This window comes from Octodon degus, unplaced genomic scaffold (assembly GCF_000260255.1).
Source record: "Octodon degus isolate 3935 unplaced genomic scaffold, OctDeg1.0 scaffold00088, whole genome shotgun sequence".
In the NCBI taxonomy this organism is placed as follows: domain Eukaryota; kingdom Metazoa; phylum Chordata; class Mammalia; order Rodentia; family Octodontidae; genus Octodon; species Octodon degus.
Window position 1 is genome coordinate 3,307,057 of NW_004524664.1, and position 17,884 is coordinate 3,324,940.

At 35.4% G+C, this 17,884-nt stretch overlaps 1 protein-coding gene across 1 annotated transcript in view; it reads right to left on the reverse strand.

Moving 5' to 3' along the window:
* Positions 1 to 2,400: 2,400 nt before the first annotated feature.
* Positions 2,401 to 17,884, reverse strand: part of Adam9 (ADAM metallopeptidase domain 9) — a 147,938-nt gene continuing 132,454 nt past the window's right edge. Inside the window, exons 17-22 of the mRNA XM_023722019.1 lie at positions 17,330 to 17,410; positions 16,770 to 16,875; positions 10,534 to 10,675; positions 8,959 to 9,166; positions 5,482 to 5,549; positions 2,401 to 3,462 (exon numbers count right to left, since the gene is read on the reverse strand). Coding sequence (XP_023577787.1) covers positions 3,369 to 3,462; positions 5,482 to 5,549; positions 8,959 to 9,166; positions 10,534 to 10,675; positions 16,770 to 16,875; positions 17,330 to 17,410 — 699 coding nt within the window. The 3' untranslated portion in view covers positions 2,401 to 3,368. The remainder of the gene's footprint in view (positions 3,463 to 5,481; positions 5,550 to 8,958; positions 9,167 to 10,533; positions 10,676 to 16,769; positions 16,876 to 17,329; positions 17,411 to 17,884) is intronic.

The following is a 17,884-nucleotide window of genomic DNA, read 5'->3' on the forward strand; positions in this document are numbered from 1 at the left end:
TGCCAGGTCACCATGGTAGGGAATCAGCACTGCACGGGAATCCTACTCCAAACACACACCGCTCCTAGACTGACTTCCATCTTCTTCCCTGGGTTAACCTCAGATTCCTCTTGTTTTTCGCACAGGCCAAGGCTTCCCCATTATGCACCCTACCATACTGTGGTAATGCCCATGCAAACTCCACCTGTAACTCAGCGAGGTAAATTCTTTGCCTGTCTGACTCCTCCAGGAGCCCTTTGCTTCTCTTTGGGAGCCCTCCGACACAGAGCAGTACGGTTTCTTTATTTTCTACCACTTCTGTTTTGCCAGAGGAAGGAACCTTACAGCTGGAGGGGACCTTGGAAACTTGTGGACGCTGTGCACACAGCCTGTAGGTCTGCGCCTGCAATGTATAAACCTATTTCAGAACAAGTCATGAATCTGTACCAGGTGTCTCAGAAAAGGCAGCTTTTATTTCTGAGTGGAATTCAAGGAGTTCGGGCGCTTTCTGGAGTGAAATCGAGTGCTTTGCCAACCGCACACACCTGCAACCGCCCGGCCTCAGGCAAGCAGGCTCCTCCCGGCTCCCAGGTCTCCCCTCGCCTTCTGCTGTGGGCCTTTCTAACACAGCCGTGTTGCAGAGCCCTGCCTTCCAGCCTCACCCTCTCCATTCCCGTGCATTAACTTTTAATTCCTTCCAAATCCCGGGGAATGAGCTGAATTCTCATACTAACTACAGATACACTGACACACTACCTGAATGGCCCCACAGAAGCACCCAGTAGGGGCATCAAGACACTTAAAATGACAACTGAGGTGGAATTTTAAGGATGCCTGGGATTTCAACAGGGCACTAACCATGAAAAAGAAAACTGCATCAACACAGGCACCAGAAAACACACTCAGCTTGTATCCCATAGGATCTGTCAACGCTAGACTTGCACCACAGGCACAAGGCAGGTCAGCCAAAGCTATTTTCACCTCACTCTGTACAGTGTGAGCAATTACAACAAACGCCAAGAACCTGTTTGTGCTAAATTTTTTCAATTGATTTCTAGTGTCTTTCACTTCACTGTTCTTTTAGTCTCCTCAGTCCTTCCTGTTGGTATCTTTGACAGAACAGACTTTCTATCACTCTTCCTTGTGGGTGTGGCCCACTCCATAACAGATGTTGTAAGCTCAAAGGGTAGGAAATATGTCCTATGTAGAACTCACACATCACAGTACCCGATAGAGTACCTGACAGGTGGCAGGTTTCCGTTAACATTGATGAAATTTAATAAAACATAACATCTACTTTAAAAATCTGGAGTATGTTTAACTCCAGAGTTAGAGACCCAGGAAATAAAAAATACAATACCCTGGAAAAGGTCAATTTGTGAACATACATTCAGCCACACCTTTATATAACTTATCACTGAATATAATTCCTTTAGCAAATGGCAAGAAAGTTCTTTTTCTTATTTATGGTAGCATCCATGGGCACCTTTTCAGTAACTCAGCTGGCATAGTGGAAGTCTGCAGACTCTACAGACATCTAAAAAGCATTCACGACCAGGAATGTTGCAATTTTTCATTACACTCCAATATAACCCAGGACAAAACCTAACTGAAAAGCATACAAAATATGTGGAAAATATTTCAAAGCAAAAGAAGTTCTAAACAAATAGTTGGGTTTTTTGTTTTGTTTTGTTTTGTTTTGTTTGTGGAACCAGGGATTGAACTCAGGCCCTTGCACTTGCCAGGGAAGCGCTTGTTCTACTTGAGCCACCTCCCTGGCCCCCAACAAATAGTTTTTAATACAAATTAGTCAAAGACTCAAGGAATTATCTAATTCTAAGAACATTGCTACTGTTCTATAGTTACTAACTACAAATGCTAAGCAATATGCATTTAATCACAAAATCTGAAGCTCTATGAAGGGAAAGACACAAATTTTTATACGAATTCACTAAGAGATTTAAAGGGAAATAAGGCCATTCATTTAGGATAGATCACAATTTTTAATATGCAACTTAAAATACTGTATTTATCTTCAAACAACTGAAATTTCCATCTTCCTCAAAACTGATCTCTTTTCCTTTAATAACAAAGCCACTGTGCATATCTGGAAGTTTAATATTTTATCTAAAGTCATATTCTTTTAAATTATAAAGTTATGAATAATTGAGTGAGAAGTCACTGGGAATTTCAAGTATTTCATTTATTGTAAATGTTATATACACAAACCAAAAAAAAAAAAAACAAATGAAATTCAGTTAATAAATCTATTATTAAACTTTATTATGAAAGACTGTGAAAAAATTTAAAATTTTATTGACCATACCATTTCATCCATAGTAAAAATTTATTTTTTACATAGCTAAGATAATTCACAGACACATTAACTTTTGTACTTATCTAAGAAAATCTTTTCTTCCTTTTTTTCCAGCCTAATTTCTAGGAAAATATTAGAGTCAAAAAGAGACATGATCCAGCACACCTTAGTAAATGTAAACATTCTAAGTGATTTAATATCAAGCTTCAAAAATTCAGATTTTAGACTTAAAGTGCTCATAAATTTTTAAGTGGTTTTATAATAGCTCAAATGACTGATTAAAATTATTCCTTTATTATAGCCATGAGTCAACAGCATATCTGATTAGATGTATTAAACACCTCGTACCTTAAAGCTTATATTTATTTAAAATAATGCTATTGCAAAAGGATGCCATGCTTTAACATGATGTGTAATAGAAATCTAATATTAAATGAATTTTTCTAATAGTCACTTATAGTAAAGAATCGTAAGACTGGGAACTAGTGTGTGAATAAACACATACTTCTTTAGCATATTTTGTATTTTCAAAACAAAATTATGGCATCTTAATCCTGGTTTTTGTGTATTTTCCAAAACCAGAATATCTGTTTATTCATGTCATAAGTGAGAAACAAGATTGTAGTGTACAATGGTTATTAGTCTGTGCAAGATGAAAAATATTAGATATTATTGACAGATAATTAGTTTTCAAAGGTATTAGATTATCACATTTGATCACAAACTACATTAATGATAAGCAAGGTCAAAAATTGAGGACATTTAAACACTTAATAACAAATCTAACACCAATGCAGTTAATTCAAGAATCACTGCTATAACATGTTCAAAATAAGATAATCTATGTTAGGTACATAACCTCACAGATGATCAAATAAAACATTTCAATGCTGGAAATGGATTCCTCAGTTGACTGCAGTTCCTTGTATTGCTCAACTCCCCACTCAGTTCGTCTGTTTTGTAGCATTTGTTTCCATTCAAAGTTGCAATAGGAGAAAAACTTCTGAACAAAACACCAGGGGGTAAAACATTCACTCAGTTCCCTGAAGACATATGCCAAAAGTGTATAAAATCAAGTGAGGGAACTATACAAAGGAGGTGCAGGAGCAGGACGAGCAGGAATTAGATTTCCCTGAGGTGACATTTTCGGTTGTGGTGGAGGTGGCCTGTAGGGGAAAAGAGTTAACAGTGTGTGGGAACTGAATGAAATAATGCTGCAGGAAGGACAAGCTCTACATAACACCACTCTCAGCCTTCCTGAAAACAGGTGAGGGCACTTTATATTCTGATATTATTAATACAACAGTCAATAGTTACAGGGTTCCAATCAGAATTTAAAATGGAACTATTATCTACTTTACATTGTTACTCTGCAATCAATCATGTATGAAGGTGCTATCATGTTTTCAAAAAGAATAGCTCAAAGAATCTGAAATTAAATTGTGTGAAAGACAAATGAGGGAAGTATTAAGCAGATGAAGCAATTTTCCTGAGTGTTAAAATTTATGGGAAAAAATTACTGCTAAGTGTAAACTAGCTCTATGTTTACATATAGAGAGCTGCAATTCCAGCTTCTCAAACAATATCCATTCTGAGAGTTAACCTTACTATTAGGACTATGCCTAGCCATCTTCACCTTCATTCCTGGACACCCTTTCTTAATCTTCGGACCACATCCAATCTTAGTGTCCCTCCAATCTAATAGCACACGAGAGCACCACCTGCTAAATACATATTCTGCAATTGATACTCTTCATCTTCAGTTGGATTTTAATGTGTTCATACTGAACACTGAAAACCACATATTAGGACACTCCTCAGTGCCGCAATGCAACTGGAATAGGGAGGACAAGGGTCAGATGCATTTTATAGGACGTAAAAATGCAACAGTATGTTTGTTCCTTTCCTGCTGATTGTTAAGGCCATTTATATTCTTTAATTTCAATTCTTGCAGGGTTTTATTTATGTATTTAGTACAGGGTCTCACTATGCAGCTCCAACTCATAGTGATCCTCCTGTTTTCAGCCTCCCCACCACTGGGATTATGGGTAGGCTCCACCACACCTGGTCTTGGTGGCCTGCTCAGCACACCGGGGGGCAGGGCAGGTGTGGAATATGGTGCTTGCCTAAGCAGGCACTTAGACTACTAAGCTATCTTGCTGGCCTCAATTCTTGTGCTTTCAAATTCTAGAATTTGCATTCATTCTTTAAAGTCTATCTCTGTCCCGAAATTTTCAAATTTGACTATGAATTCCATGACATAATTATCGTGATTATTTTAAAGTCTATGTCAGGGATTAAGTGGCTATCCTCTGAGCATGATTTTATGGCCCAATGATTCTTGATTTTAATAACATTTTCTTCTCTTGCATGCCTGTTTTTTTTTTTTTTTAATTGGGTTCCAAATATCAAAAGCAAGGACTCTGTTAAGGGTATGGTTCACCTTGAACCCTGGGCCTCAGATGCTGGCCAGGGCACATCCTTCAGGCAAGATTCCAGTTCTTATTCCCACTACCCTGTGAGTTTATTGAAAGCTTTCCTCTACTTTCTAGCTTCTCATTTATCATCCTCAGAATAACGAGATGCACCCAGAAAAGAAAATGTACTCAAAGCTGGAATTACTTCTTGACTTCCTTCTACACCCAAACTTTATCCCCACAATTCCTCATCTCCTTGGTTTCTTATGCATCAAACTCTGTTTTCTTATACTGCAGGCTCTTCTGTCTGTTCTCAACAGGAACTTGTCCCCTCTGTCTGATTTCTTATTGCTCATTACTCTAAAGGCCTTTGCTTCTGAATAGTACACACACCAAAAGCTTCAGCAACAGCTCATTTTAAGTCTTTCTCAGGCTTCTTTTTATCTCTCTCTTTTTTTTTTTTTTTTTTTTGGCAGAACAGGGAATTGAACTCAGGCCGTTGTGCTTGCCAGGCAAGCACTTATTCTACTGAACTATCACATTGGACTTCTTTTTAAATAAAATTCCCTTTAAACATTGTATTAAAATGATGAAATTCATGTAAAAGTTCTTTGAAAGCATTTCTATAAATTGTGTCCTATCTAAAGCTGCCCTAAATTAAACTGCCTAAATAGTCTGCCCTAAGTTAAATTAAAAATAAGAGAAACTATAAGGCATTAAGTATGGATTTTATCCTAGTCAAAAAATCTAAATAAATTCATTTCAAACCTTGATGGAAACTGCTGAGGCTGGTTGGCTGCATAGGTTGGTACTGGAAATCTGTTTGCATGTACAAGCTAAAAGGAAAAAAAAAATTTTTTTAAAAGGATATTATAATGATGTCATAAATATGTTTTATATATAATTAATATACTTAAATTACTTATAATGCTGAAATTTTAAAATATTTTGCTTAAATAGGCTATGGGTGTGGCTTAGGGATAGAATGCTTGCCTAGCACGTACAAGACCCTAGATTTGATCTCTAACACCACAAAAGTTATAATCAGTTTAAAGTGGGCTGTTATAACTTTAAGATATCTAATGTAATGCAATGGTAACCAGAGAATATATCCATAGAATATACACAAAAGGAAATGAGAATCAAAATGTGTCACAAGCCTTAACAAATTTAGAAATACTGAAATCTTATCAGGGCCAGGGATATAGCTCAGTGGTACAATGCCTACTTGTCAAGTGTGAGGTTCTGAGTTCAACTCCCAGTACCAAAAAGTTAAAAAAAAAAATCTTATCAAAAATCCTGACCAGAAGGCTGGAGATGTAGCTCAGTGGCACAAGCACCTGTAAGGTAAGGGCAAGGTCCAGAGTTTGACAAAAGAAAAAATTTCACAAGTGTATGCAAATTAAACAATAGTTTATAAATTATGCAAATTAATGCATATGTATGTATCGGAATAATCACAAGGTGAAGAAGAAATCAAAAATTATATGTATACAGATATCTAGAAAAACAAAATTCAAAAAGTATCAGGTTTCAGAAAGGGCATTCTAAGAGTTACTTTTAGAGTTACTTTTTTCCTACCTCAAAAGCTAGGAAAATAAGAAAAACTAAGCCAAAGCAAATAATAAAGATCAGAGAATAAATAAATGAAAAAGTGAAATACAAATTTAAAAAAATTAGAGCTGGGCTTTTTAAAAAAGGATAAATATAATACTGTAAGACTGAGAAAAAAGACAAGTAAACTCAGTGATGAAATAAGAGATATTACAATTGATAGTTTAAAATTAGAAAAGGTCATAAGGAACTATCCTGAACAATTATCTTCAACATACTGAAAACATAAAAGGATAAATTTCTAGAAGCAAGCAACTCTTAAGACTGAATCATGAAGAAACAGATGATCTGAACAGACCAACAACAAGTAAAGAGATTTGAAATCAGCAATGTTAAATCTTACATCAAGATAGAATTCTCAGGACTTGGGAGCTTTATAGTTAGTTTCTACCAAACCCTTAAAGAACATTCAAATGACAGAATTAAACAAAAAAGGGGATATATAAATGAATGTCCATTTTGTATCTGTGTATTCAAAATGGTTAGGATAGATATATAGTTACATTCTCTTAATGAATAGAGGGATTTGTTGTAATAGTGTTTGTAAATAGAGTATCATGTCTGCATCTTGTACAGCAAATAACCACTAGGAAGACAGTATGCAGTGTGTTAATTATTGAAACTGTCCTACCAATTTCATTTGAAACTGTCTCATTGTTATTTGTCTCTCAATAAAATTATGGGAAAAAAAACCTTAAAGAAGAACTACTAGCAAGTTTCTCAAACTTTTAAAAGTTGATGAAAATACTTTCAAACTCACTCAATGAGGGCAGTACAGTCTTACCCTGGTACCAAAAACAGATAAGGACACTATAAGAAAAGAAAATTATAGACCATTATCCTTGATCGACATATCCCTGATAAACATTAGAAAGATATTTCACCATAAACAAGTGAGACTTATCCTTGCACTTATAAGGATGGCTGAATATACACCAATCAATAAATGTGGTACACCACATTACAGGACAACAATCATATGGTCACCTCAAATAGATACAGATAAAGCAAAAATATCTAGCAAATTTCAACGTATTTTCATGATAATAACTCTCAACCAGCAGGTTTGAAAGGAATGAACTTTAATAAAATGAGGACCATTTATCAGAATCCCACATATCATACTCGATAGCAAACAACTGAAAGCTTTTCCTCTATTAGGAAAAATACAAGGATGTCCACTTTTATTCAACAAAGTTCAAGAAGTTCTAATTAGGATGATTAGGTAAGAAAAAATGAAAGACATCCAAAAAGCAAAGTTGTAAAACTGTTTCTATTTGTAGATGACATGTTTTTAAATACAGAAAACGCTAAAGATTCCACGAAAATAACTGATAGCAACAAATAATTTAGCAAAGTTGTAAGAGACAAAAATCAAAATTAAAAATCACTGACATTTTAAAACACAAATAACTTTCTGAAAAAATATTAAAAGAACAATCTACTCAGAATAACATCCAAAATAAAATAACTTGAGATAATTTTCATCAAAAAGGCAAAAGATCTATACACTGAAAACTACAAAACTCTGATAAAAAAACTTGAAGACACAAATAGATGAACTTCAATAAAATGAAGACCATTTATCAGAATCCCATATATAATATCATACTCAATAGCAAAAAACTGAAAGAACACCTATGTTCATCGATTGGAAGAATTAACTGTAGGTGGCATGAGTTTACTTAAACTAGTATCACTGGAATTTTGATATGTATTGCAATGAATCTGTAGATTGCTTTGGAAGTATGAGCATCTCAACAATATTAATTCCACAGTACAGTTAGAAACAGAAGCTGAGTGAGGGACTCTTCTCCTTTCAACCGTAAACACTACCTTCATGATTATCCACAATTCCACTGTCTTAAGACGTATAAAATAGAATACCAAAACTTTATGTGGTCCCAATGTCTGAGGCAGATCATTGACACTTGAGAGAGAGGTAGTGAGAGGCACTAAGTCCTGGAAGCCTGAGTTACCTAGGGCCCTCTCTTCTCTTTTCCTCTCTGCCTGTTCATGCTTCTACCACCACTTGATCTTCAATAAATGTAGCTACTTACTACATACTACAAAGTGTATGTGTGGCAATTCTTTCCTCATTATTGATACATAATAACTTGGACTATTTGGGGCCCACCCAATAGTTACACAACTGGTGAGACAATCAGGCCTTTTAGTAGCTCAGTACCAGGTCTAACTAACATGCTCTAGGGAAGCCAGGTTTTGAAAACAGACAGCAAGCGGAGAGAAAATAATATTGAGAATCTCCTTCCCAGGTCACTTCCCATTCTTGGCTTCAAGGCAAAGCACTCTTAAAGTTCAGATCCTCTGAGCCAGGGATCCTACTGGTATTCCTTTAACTTAAGGACCACCTAGACAACCCTCAAATTACTTTAAAAAGTATCTACGTTCACATCAATTCTACACAACCCTTTTTCTTTCTCCTAGTGCTAGAGGTTGATCTCAGAGCCTGATGCATGTTAAGCAAGCATTCCACCACCAGGCAACATTTCAATTCTTTAAAAAATTTTCCAACACGCAATACTTTAACATAGTAAAGAAAAATTTTCATTTTAAGCTTATGACTTCTTTTGGAGGACTTACTAGAGAAATAAGTTAAGGAACATTTACCGGCTGTCTAGGAGCACCCACAGGCTGTCTAGGAGCACCCACAGGCTGTCGAGGAGCACCCACGGGCTGTCGAGAAGGACCCACAGGCTGTCGAGGGGCACCCACTGGCTGTCGAGCAGCACCCACAGGCTGTCGAGGGGCACCCATCGGCTGCCGAGGATCATTCACTGGCTGTCTAGAAACACTTGCTTGACTTTTGCCATCTGACCTGAAACATATATCATTACTTTTGAGCTAAAGTAACATTAAGATACTTCCAAAGTACACATCACATAAATCCTTTTCCTAATACTAAATAATAAGTTAGGCAGCTAGGCACTTTTTAACAGCTTCCACACATGGTTAATCCTTGCTATAACATAAAAAGTATTAACCACATTTTATAACTAAATAGCTGGAAAAAAATTAGGAAATTATGTATTAGGCCAGTATACTCATTTTTCTTTTTAAATCTTCAATAATAAACTTTAACAGAAGAGTTAAACACATATGTTTAGACTATACAATACAGTATATGAAGTAATCACTAAAAAATTAGGAGTATAAGGGTATAAAACAGGTTTCTTAGAAAGATATTAGCTAAATATCAAACATCGAGTATAAATGTGCCAGCATCAACTAGGAAAAAATTTGGCACTTTCTGCATAGCCTGCTGAACTGCGACAAGAAGAGAAATAGAGTAGGAAGACAAACTTGGGTAGAAAACACTAAAGCTTAAAGCAAACATCAAGACACTCTGGAAAATTATTCTGAAAAGCAATGAAGCAAAGGTGAACAACCAAGATCAGCAAGGGGTATTTGGAAATCATGATCATAATTACTAAGTAATTACAATGAGGCAGGAGAGTGCTGTGGCCTTTATTTGCTAATATTTCCTCATGTAATCCTTTCACTTAATGTTTCAAAAACACTATGAGAAAGATAATATTAATATTCCAACTTTATAGAAAATAACCCAAGGCTCAGAGAACTTTATTTATAATTTCAGATCATAATTCCACCAAAGAAACCTAAAACTTGAACCCAGATCTAATTACAAGCTCCATACTAGTGAACACTACATTTGGATACCAATACATTAGAAGTGATTAATATAAGAATTTTATGACAGTCCAAAACACAGACTAGCAATGTCAGGTGACAGAATTATGATTAAAAGATCATTTTTCTACCAAAACTTATTTTTTTAGTCTGTTTTCAAAATTAAGAATTAAAGTCTTCCTCTGTGAAAACTGAAACATGACATGAACACATAGAAGAAAAATTTTCAACATTTGCATGTTTTATGTTTATCCCATATTTTAATCTGTAATTAGGATATAGACATCACACCCTACAATTCTACTTATCCCACTCTCCAAAATCAGTGATAAGCAAAAGAAGCCATAAGGGCACTGTCAACGGCATACAGAGCAATCCTTGCCACCCTTTAAACCCATGATTATCACAGCAAAAGAACAGAGAGCTGGCTTAGAACCCAACTTTTAAAAGGCTGATGACCCCTATAATAGGACTATCATCATCAATAATTGCTACAAATTACTTAATAAAAATTAAAAACCAAAATTTAAGTACTCATGTGTTGGTGATCTCTTCTTTCTGAAGTATGTCTTCCGTAGTTCATTTCTCTTGATGAAGAGAAAGGTAGCAAATGCAATCAGTGGCACAACCAAGAAGAAGAACACCAGAAGTCCATCCCTTAACGCAGTGCTCTTTTCTAGAGAGAGGAAACATATTTTATTGGCCATTAAACTAGATGTTAGCCCACCCTACCCAGAACACTGGTTATCAAATCAATGTTTTCCATTCAACTTGGGACACTTCTAGGTAAATGGATGCACCTTGAGACCATACTCTTTTTTTTTTTTTAACTTTAATAGATATTATTTTATATTTATATAGTGCCTTCTTCAAGAACCTTAAATGCTTTACAGACATCATTTCTAATTAATCCCCACAACAACCCTGTGAGGTAGGTATGAGACCATACTCTTAAGTGAAATAAACTGGACACATGTATAAATATCACATTGTTTCTCTGGTATTAGAAACAAAGTATAAATAAAGACCAAAATGTTTAATAGATAATGTGAAATAGGAAGAAATGCTCAAATGGGAAGGGCAATAGGTTGAGGGAGTGGGGAGTGAAAACAAACTTCTGTAAATAATGAGGGGAGAAAAAAAATAAAAATAATGAGGGGAGGAGAAATTAAAGGGAGGGAAGGAAACAGGAAAAAAGAATCAAGACATATTATGCACAGGTATAAATTTCTTATGATGAATGTTATCAGTATGTATATCTAAAATGTACCAATAAAATTAATCTAAAAAGCAAAATGGATATAAACTATACAGACTGAGGAGTCTTGCTCACACTCCATCCCCATTCACTTCATTTCTGTCTTCATAAATGTACCCATTATTAGTCATTTCTTAAATTTACAGTATTTTTTCACACATAAAAAGAAGGCCAATATGTATTTATAGTTAACCCTTTCTTACATACAAGGTAGCATACAATAAACTGTTTAGTAAATCACTATTTTCATTTATCTATATACCATTCCAAACCATAAATAGCCTCATTTTCTACACACACTTCCACCATGAGGGTATTCTACTCATGGACACTTTGATTTTTCCCAATCTTTTGCTACTGCAAAAAAGTTTTTTTTTGGTAAGATGCAGAAGTCTGCATCCTATTTTACAGATGCAGGAATAATTATGGAATAATTTCCCAAAAGCTGATTTGCTCTATCAGAGGGTAAATGCAAATAATCTTTCAAAAAGTATTATCAAATTGCTCTTTGTAGTAATGATTACAATTTAGCAACCCAGAAACAATATGTAATAATTCTTCAGACACTTCCCAACAGAGCCAAAATTCTGGACCTTTGCTAATATGGTTGGTGAAAAATTGTATCTCACACAATTTTTAATTACATTTCTTTTTTATATTGAGTTTTGTACTTTTTGTATTTAAGGAAACATTGGGGTTTTTTATTTTTCTGTATTTTGAATTAGTTTTCCCTTTTTAATTTCTAAAAGCTCTTTATGTATATATTAAAGAAATCAGCTTTGTCAGTGATATAAAATGGAAGTATTTTCCCCATTTTGTCATTTTTCTATGGTACAATGCTTTTCTCTACATAAAAGTTTATTATTTTTATATAGTTTAATTTCTTTTTCATGGTCTATGGAATTTGAACTTCATTATAGCTTTTAAAAAACTGATTAGCCAAGTGGGGTGGCATATGCCTGGATTCTCAGCACTCGAGGAGGCAAAGGCAGGATCACAAGTCTGATCTCAGCCTGCACAAGTTAGTGACATAGCAAGACCCCATCTCAAGCTCAGTGCAAAGGCCCTAGGTTTACTTCCCAATTCTACATATATAAAAATAATCATTAATTAGGGTTGGGACTACAGCTTAGTAGTGAAGTCCTCAACTATAATGCACAAGCCTTGGGTTTATTCTCCTGCACTGAAAAAAGTCCATCAATTAACAATTCGGTCTGTGTTGTTTAAAGAAATAGTACAGTAGATGTGAAAAGGAATGGTAAACTCTGACATTTGCCTCATTATTCTAATTTTGTAAATGTACCAGAAAATTCTTTAAGAAGTCACACAAAACCATGTGTAAAAACATTCATCCCTATCAAAAATCTAAACATAAAAAAAATCAAAGCTTGATATATATTTTATATTTAGTAATGATTATATAAAATTTAAACGAAGGCACATAACAGTGTCTATATTATGTTAACATTGACACCTTTATGTTGTTTGGCATCTGTCATTTGGAATTTTTATCAATAACCATACAAAGTATTATAACCTCAATCTAATAATTTCATTACCTACAATTTATTGTTGAACTAAAAGAAAGGGCAGGCCTTATGATATATACTACAGATGTTAATAGAGTATATCAAAAGCTTAGAAATAACCTAAATGTTAATTGGAAAAAGCTAAAGAAAGTTACAGCACACTTGTACATGTTCCACTAAATCCCATAATTCTACTTTCCTATCTAGCCAAGATGGGGCTATCATCAATTAACCCAAGTGGCTCAAACAACCAGACAAAATACATGAAACAATAGTTTTCAAGCTATGAGACACCAGACAATGAAGAATAATCAGCCCTAAGAAAGAAACATTACAACTGCCCTGATTACTGCCCAGAGAAGGTTAACAGAACACAGGGGATAGAGTGACACAAGCCAAGACCCACTGGCTCCCCGAGAGGATGACAGAGCAGACTCTGGAGAACCGAAGGAAACTACAATGCATTGAACCAAGTGCCAGAATGAAAAGAGCTAGCGAGAATCTGACCACCTGCAAAGGGCTCCCCCAACACTCCACTGGACATGATCAATGTTGGCCTGTTACGAAACTACCAGAAGCTAGAGAAAAACCAGGGGAGAGCATTATAGGGTATAATTCTATAGTTCTCAAGACTACACAGTGTGTGTGTTCTTACAGCACAATTAGAAAAATCTCCTAATTAATGTGGTCTTGAGTTAATACTCTAAATGGTACAGTTTGTACCTTGGTGAAGGGGTTAAACTACCCAGCAAAGGCTGTGTAGGTCACAGCTAAGCTTATAAGACGCACAGGAAGAAGTTATGTCCAAGAAATTCAAACCTAATAGAACAAAGCTTATTTAGTACCTAACAAGGTAAAATTCACAATTTCTAGAACCTATGAAAATATTACAAGGCATGCAAAGAAGCAGGACAGTGTGATAAAAAATGAGGGGAAAATTAATTAAATTTGAGAAGCAATACCTATGAGAAAAGTAGAGAGGGATCTAAATATTACAAGATAACATAGGTTTAAAAAAACTAAACTAGAAATTCCATTTGACCCAGCTAGGATTAGGGGACTTCTAGCTACCTTCCCAAAAGAGTTAAAGACACATAATAGCTAAATCTTAGAAGCACTCTCTATGCGCAACAGATGGATAAAGAAAATATGGAATATATGCAAAAAGAATAGTACTCTGACATAAAGAAGGATAAATTTGAGTCATTTCTAGAAAAATAGATGCACCCTAAGACTACAATGTGAAGTGAAATAAATCAGACACACAAGCTTAAGTATCATTACATGGTACTTTAGTATCCAAAGCACTTATATGAGAAACCCAATATATAAATACAAAGCAAAATAAAAGATAAATAATAGGAAGTAGGGTGACAGATCTTTCTCAAAAAGGAAGGAGATGAAGAGATGGAGGGAAGAGGGAGAGGGGAAGGGCATGGACAAATGAATCAAGATGTGTCATGTACATGCAGCAACTCCCCACAATGAATGCAATCATTATGTACTGTACGGCCGGCCAGGTAACTCAGGAGATTAAAGTGCCTGCTTAAGCAGACACAGGGGCTAGGGGTTTGATCCCTAGGCTTTTGCCCCATCCCTGGGGCACGCTGAGATGGAGACTGAGACTGGGCATGGTGGCATGCACCTGTAATCCCAGTACCTAGAAAGCTGCAAACAGGAGGATCACTGTGAGTCCAATCTGTGCAATGAGACCGTGTAGACCCTGTTCTAAATAGTTTTAAAAAACCATTATGTAAAAAAAAACAAAAACAAAAACATTATGTACTGCCAACATGTATAATAAAACTGTTTAAAATTTTTAAAAAATAAAAGCTGATAGAACTTAAGAAACAGGCAAATTGGCAATCACAGGAGAAATCAATAATCTCTCAATAATTAAAAGACAGTGGAAAAATAATCAGTAAACATGCAATTTGATAGGGGCTGGGGAGATGGCTTAGTAGGATAAGCGCCTGACTGGCAAAAGCAAGGATCTGAGTTCAATCCCCGGTTCTGCCAAAAAAGAAAAACAAAACAAAACAAAAAAAAAAAAAAAAAAAAACATGCAATTTGAGTATCTAATAGCTAGCATTTATTCCGTGTAAAATACCCAAAAACAGCAGAGCACATTCTTTTCAAGTGTATACAGAACTACTAAGATAAACCACATTCAGTGTACTAAGACCAGTTTCAAAAAATATAACAAGATTTAAGTCATATAAATGTTAACTATGGTAGAATAAAAATTTTAATAAAATTAAGATGCAATGAAAATCCCCAATATTGCAAAAAAATTATAAACTCTTGAATCAAAGAAAAAACTAAAAACAGTCCAGGCAAGGTGGCATACGCCTGTAATCCCAGCGCTGGGGAGGCTGAAAATAGGAGGATCACTATGAATCCAGTCTGTGTAGTGAGACCCTGTAGACCCTGTACTAAATACACTTAATAAATAAATAAATAAATAAGGAAAGGAGAAAATACGTATTTGTTAAAAGGACTGTATTCACAAGAATCTCCAGAACTCAAGATGAACTACTAAAAAGCTGAAAAAAGATACGTATAGACATATCACTTAAAAAGATATGTGGATAGAAAATATGCATGTGGAAATATGCTCAGCATCATTAATGAGTGAAATACAAATTAAAACTACACTTTAAATATATCTACCAGAAGCGTAAAATTTAAAATGCCGACCATACTAATGTTAGACAGCATGTGAAAAAACTGGAGTCCTTGTATCTTGGCAGTGAGAATGTAAAGCAGTATAAAGCAATACCCTGTAATCCACAGAGGATACCTGAAACTACACATAATACTACTCTTTGTAAACAGCTCTTAGTCTAGCAGGAAATAAAAGCAAGCACAGTGGCCCCTCACAGATCATGGGGGCTACGTTTCAGATACACATCACCCCCCATCAATGAAATTCAGCAAAGTTGCAACATTATATTTATTTTAGTAATTATATTTATTATATACGTTTTAAAGCTTTATACACCCCACACCCTTATAAACCTTTCCATACTTTCAAAAACACTTCTAATGTTCTTAACCATTTTCTAAATTCACAAACCTACATAATTTTAACAACATACGTACACATTACTGTACACTACCACAAAATACTGCAATATAGTGAAAAATCTGTGATAAATAATTTAGATCAATATTTTTTGAAAACCCACAAAACAGTGAGTCTATGAAAGTTGAACTGGAAAACTGAAAGGGACTACTGTAACTAAGTAATTATTATAGTATGTGATGTACTAACAGTTCTAGAAAAGCAAAGAATAGTGGCTGATTAGCTCAAATTTACACAGTTGGGGGAAAAACAAAATGAATATAAAATCGTTTGAAGGCTCAGCAATAAAAAAGAGTTGGCTATTAGAGAAAATTAAAGATGTCACAATCTGTTTAAGGCACAAAGAAGAGAGAAAGATAAGCTCAGGGAAATCATGTAGAGCATTTAAAATATGCTAATCATTTGGGGACTTCATGCTAACAGCAGTGCAAAAACACTGAATTTAAAATAGGACACTGGCGAGCCGGCCAGACAGATCAGCATACTAAAGCGCCTGAGAAGCCTACATATGATGCCATTTACAATTCATTATGTAAGGCAAGGCAAGAAACTGGAAGAAATGAGGATTGAAAAAAATGGAAATGAGCTAGACATGGGGTTGCACACCTACAGTCTCAGCTACTTGGACATGATTAACAAGAGCTTATCACAAAACAAATTTTTTAAAGGGCTAGGGATATACTTCGATTTTCCTTGGGTTCAATCCTCAATATGACAAACAAACAAGCAAGAACACTACAAAAACCCATAAATATCTACAAAGAATTTGAAAGGCACAATCAACACAGTTTAATGTGTAACTGGTGTGGAGGGCAAGGGGGTAGGTAGTACAAGGTTACCCAAGTTATGTCTTGGGCCACTGGGAAATCTCAGCGGTTTCTTCAGTATTACTGACCATTGTATGTAGGTCCACTGTCCGTGCTTCCTCCATATCCTTTAGTCTCACAATTCGGGGGAGCCCAGCCATTTTCACAGTGACAGTTCTTATTGCTATTACATACCTTCAAAACAACCAAAATATCACTTTCTTAATTGTTTCTCTTGCTCTATTTCATTAATTACAAAATGAAAACCAAGACAACAGACTAAAATACAAAAATCTTTATTTATTTTTTTTAAAATATTTATTTATTTATTTGTTTATTTAGTGTGTGTGTGGCCAGCTCAGCCCACCAGGGGGCAGGCCTGGCTAGCATGTGGTGCTGGGGATTGAACCACGGTCCCTGTGTTTTGCTTAGCTTAGCTTGTTCTAAGTAGGTGCTTTAGACCACTGAGCCATCTCACCAGCCCCTAAAATACAAAAATCTTTAAACTCTTTGAGAATGAAAATTTTACTGGTAAGTTGTCCAACACCTAAAAATTCCAAAATCTTTAGAACTCTCATTTAATACTCCTGGGGCATTCTCATTATTCAGCACTACTCTCATAAACAAACCAAAAGAGAATACTACCTACCCCATGTCCATGACACTTCTCCTGAATATCACAGTCGTAATTCAGAACAGATGCATTTACACACTGGAAATTCCTACAGATCTAGAAAAAATAAAAACAAGTAAAAGAAAACTCAAACACATTAATAAAGTACTCAGATTACTGAATCATTTTCAAACTTTCAAGACATTGTTAATTCAAGCATTACAGTTTTGAAAAATGTAGAAAAATATGTAAAATTCATTAATTGACACAGAACTAATGATCAAAAAGGACAAAGATGATGTAAAGGACCAAAATAAAGATTAAAGTACAATCTATCCTTTAAGAATACAGAAGTGCTGGCCAGATAGCTCAGTAAACTAAAGAGCTAATTAGGCATAACGTAGCGGCCAGGGTTCGACCCCCAGCATGCTGTGCCAGCCCCACCCACGGGGCGTGCTGAGACAGCAACTGAAACTGGGCATGGTGGTGCGCTCCTGTAATCTCAACACTTGGGAGGCTGAAAACCAGAGGATCACTACGAGTCCAATCTGTGTAGTGAGAACCTGTAGACCGGTACTAAAAAAATAAATA